Source organism: Vigna unguiculata, chromosome 6 (assembly GCF_004118075.2).
Source record: "Vigna unguiculata cultivar IT97K-499-35 chromosome 6, ASM411807v1, whole genome shotgun sequence".
Taxonomy (NCBI): Eukaryota; Viridiplantae; Streptophyta; class Magnoliopsida; order Fabales; family Fabaceae; genus Vigna; species Vigna unguiculata.
In genome coordinates this window covers 918,776-921,974 of record NC_040284.1, presented here as the reverse complement: position 1 = coordinate 921,974, position 3,199 = coordinate 918,776, and the positions used below count along the sequence as shown (strand labels likewise).

Genomic DNA, 3,199 nt, shown 5'->3' with positions numbered 1-3,199 from the left:
CACGTGTTAGTGTGCCATTGCAAATCAACGAGTCAAATGGTCAAAGTAGCAGTCAACTCTGAACAAATCTTGGCAAAGTTGGTCAAATGGTCAAACAAGAGGAGTCGATGATGAGTTCATATTTTTGCCCCCATTTAATGTTTAATTTTTAATTTTTAATTGAATTTTTGTGCTTAAAGAATGATTTAATTAATAGTTCTGATAATTAGGCTATTTGAACTTGTGTGTTAAAAATGTCGTAAAAAGTTATTTTTAGTTTCATAAATTATTTTTGAATATTTTAAAGTTTGTTGATGTAACTAAAGTTAAGATTAAGCTCATTTAAGGTAGGAAAATAAATTGATGGAAGTTACAAAACATCTTTAAATAAGGCTAAAATCAACAAGTTCTAGAAAGATCATTTTTACACCCCATACATTACTTATACACTCCCTTCTTTCCAAATGGGCCTCACAAAACCTACTTTAACACCCCCTGTCCTTGTTTATTTTCATCCATTTTTCCACTCATAAACTAGATGCACTTAGATTTTGGCATGTGGCAATCCCTAACTTTCCAATCTATCCAACCACATGATGACACATTTCATGATCTTCCACTCACTAAACTGGCCAACCATACGCTGCCACGTCATCATCATCTTCAACCTTCATCTCTCCCATCAGAAACCCTAGGCAGCCATGGAAACCACCATTACAACGCCGACAACACCTCTTTCACCACTCCTGGACCTTCGTTGACGTCCAAGTATAGCCGTCGCACCTGAGTTCGTGCCTGAAACAGCAGCGCTTGTACCTATACGCACAAGCTTTCATCGCACCTTTGTCAACACCATCCCTGCACCTTGAAAATGCAAGCCATCTTGCGAATACCACGAACCAGATCTGAAAGCGATTCGAGCCACCACCTGCGATGAAGTCCTCAACCATGTGCGTCCATCATCCTTGACGATGCACCAGGCAATGCTAACGCATTTGCAAACAACCATCTTCCAACAATAGCAAATCTGTGTGAGCCTCCATCGCAAACGCCAAAACGACCATTGATTCCTCCATGTGATTCATCGGAAGAATGAAAAACATCGCGCCTCTACCAATAGCAGAGCGAGAACGCGACAGCATTCCTGCCAAGCAGAAGCACCACCTCACGACACACTTGCAGAAAACATGACCACACCAAATCTGCACATGAACTGATAGTAATTCAAGGTTGTGAAAGGGATAGTTGAAGGGATAGAGAAAATGTGTAGATAGTAGAGTGTGAAAGTAGTAGTTGGAGAAGTGTATTTGTAGTTGAGAGTAGTTGTATTGGATGTTGTGTTAGTTGTTCTTGATGTTACAAAATGGTAGGATACATGGGTATTTATAGTCCCATAGATTATTCTAGAAACTCCTAGCTAGAACTAATGCAAATACTTCTAGATTTTTCTACATAGTTGAATGTTCTTGATTTTTCTTTCTATCCTAGGCTTTTCTCCAATACTCTAGAAGTTTCTTTACATTTCAATAACTCTATCTTATATTTTTTTAGATTCTTCTAGAATTTGCATTATACTTTAATACTCCTCCTTGATGCAAATTCGGTAACTCCAAGCATAGCGCGTAGTAGTTCAAATCTTGGTCTTGGTAAGGCCTTTGTGAAGATATCTGCAATTTGATCTTCTGTCGGGCAGTACTCAAGTCGTATCTTCATATTTGTTTCCGCTTCTCTGATGAAGTGGTATTTAATTGCTATGTGTTTTGTTCTACTGTGATGTATTGGGTTCTTTGTCATTGCGATAGCTGATTTATTATCACAGTTGATTGTAGTAGGTCCACTTTGTTTCTCTCCCATATCTTTGAATATCTTTCGAAGCCATATAGCTTGACTTGTTGCTTCAGCAGCAGCCACATATTCTGCTTCAGCTGTTGATTGTGCAACAGTTGCTTGCTTCTTTGATGCCCAAGAGAATATTCCCGATCCAAGCGAGAAAGCATAGCCTGAGGTGCTCTTCATGTCATCTTTTGATCCTGCCCAATCACTATCGGTGTAGCCAATGATCCTTGAGTTAGTCATGGTTTTGTACCATATTCCAAACTCCTTTGTGCCTTGTAGATATCTTAAAATTCTTTTCCCTACTCCATAATGAATCTGACTTGGCTTTTGCATGAATCTTGATAGAAGACTTGTGGCATACATAATGTCTGGTCTTGTGGCTGTGAGATATAAGAGACTTCCAATCAAACTTCTGTAGCGTGATGCATCTGTTTCTTGTGCTCCATCATCTTTTTGTAGTTTCTCATTTACCACCAATGGAGTAGCGACAGGTTTACAATCATACATCTTGAACTTCTTCAATAGGGCTTCAATATATTTCTTTTGAGAGATAAATATGTTGTCTTCTTGTTGTTTCACCTCTATACCGAGGAAATAGTTCATCAACCCAAGGTCAGTCATCTCAAATGTCTTCATCATGTCTTCTTTAAATTCTTTCATCATCTCCAAATTGTTTCCTGTATAGATAAGACCATCGACATATAAGGAGACAATGAGGTGATACTGACCTTGTGCTTTAATATATAGTGTTGGCTCACTTTTGCTCCTCCTGAATCCTTGATCGATGAATTATTGATCAATCTTGCTCTACCATGCTCGAGGAGCTTGCTTCAAGCCGTATAAGGTTTTTTTTAGTCTTAGTACTTTGCCTTCATTGCCTTTATTGATGAAGCCTTGAGGTTGTTCAACATAAATCTCTTCTTCGAGCACTCCATTTAGGAAGGCTGATTTGACATCTAGTTGATAGATGTTCCATTCTTTTTGTGCTGCTAGGGCTATTAGAGCTCTTATTGTATCTAGTCGTTCGACTGGAGCAAATGTCTCATTGTAGTCGATTCTTGGTTGTTGTGAGTATCCTTTTGCGACCAATCTGGCCTTATGCTTTTGTATAGTTCCATCAGGATTGAGCTTTGTTTTATATACCCATTTCACTCCAATGATGTCTTTTCCTTGAGGATAGTTTACGAGCTCCCAAGTGTTATTCTTCTCAATCATTTTAACCTCTTCTTCCATAGCCTTGACCCATATTTCTTGCTTTGATGCTTCCTCATAGCAGTTAGGCTTAATCATGGCCATATTGCAGGTTTCGTATATGTCTACCAAAGATCTTACTCGTCTTGGAATGGACTCTAGTGAAGAATCTTCTAATGGAGGTGGAGAAGGC

At 38.8% G+C, this 3,199-nt stretch overlaps 1 protein-coding gene across 1 annotated transcript; it reads right to left on the bottom strand.

Moving 5' to 3' along the window:
* Positions 1-965: 965 nt before the first annotated feature.
* On the bottom strand, positions 966-2,454 carry LOC114187789 (uncharacterized mitochondrial protein AtMg00810-like). Its single transcript, XM_028076156.1, has 2 exons — positions 1,749-2,454; positions 966-1,123 (listed from the first exon to the last, which is right to left on the bottom strand). The coding sequence occupies exons 1-2, from the start codon at positions 2,452-2,454 to the stop codon at positions 966-968; spliced, it is 864 nt and encodes a 287-aa protein (XP_027931957.1).
* Between the last annotated feature and the right edge of the window lie 745 nt (positions 2,455-3,199).

Bases quoted from the DNA above. Each gene is read 5' to 3' on its own strand.
- LOC114187789 (XM_028076156.1), bottom strand. From the start codon at position 2,454: ATGATGAAGACATTTGAGATGACTGACCTTGGGTTGATGAACTATTTC. The intron at 1,124-1,748 runs GTAGAACAAAAC...TCTGCTTGGCAG, and splicing joins AAAGAACCCAATACATCACA to GAATGCTGTCGCGTTCTCGC.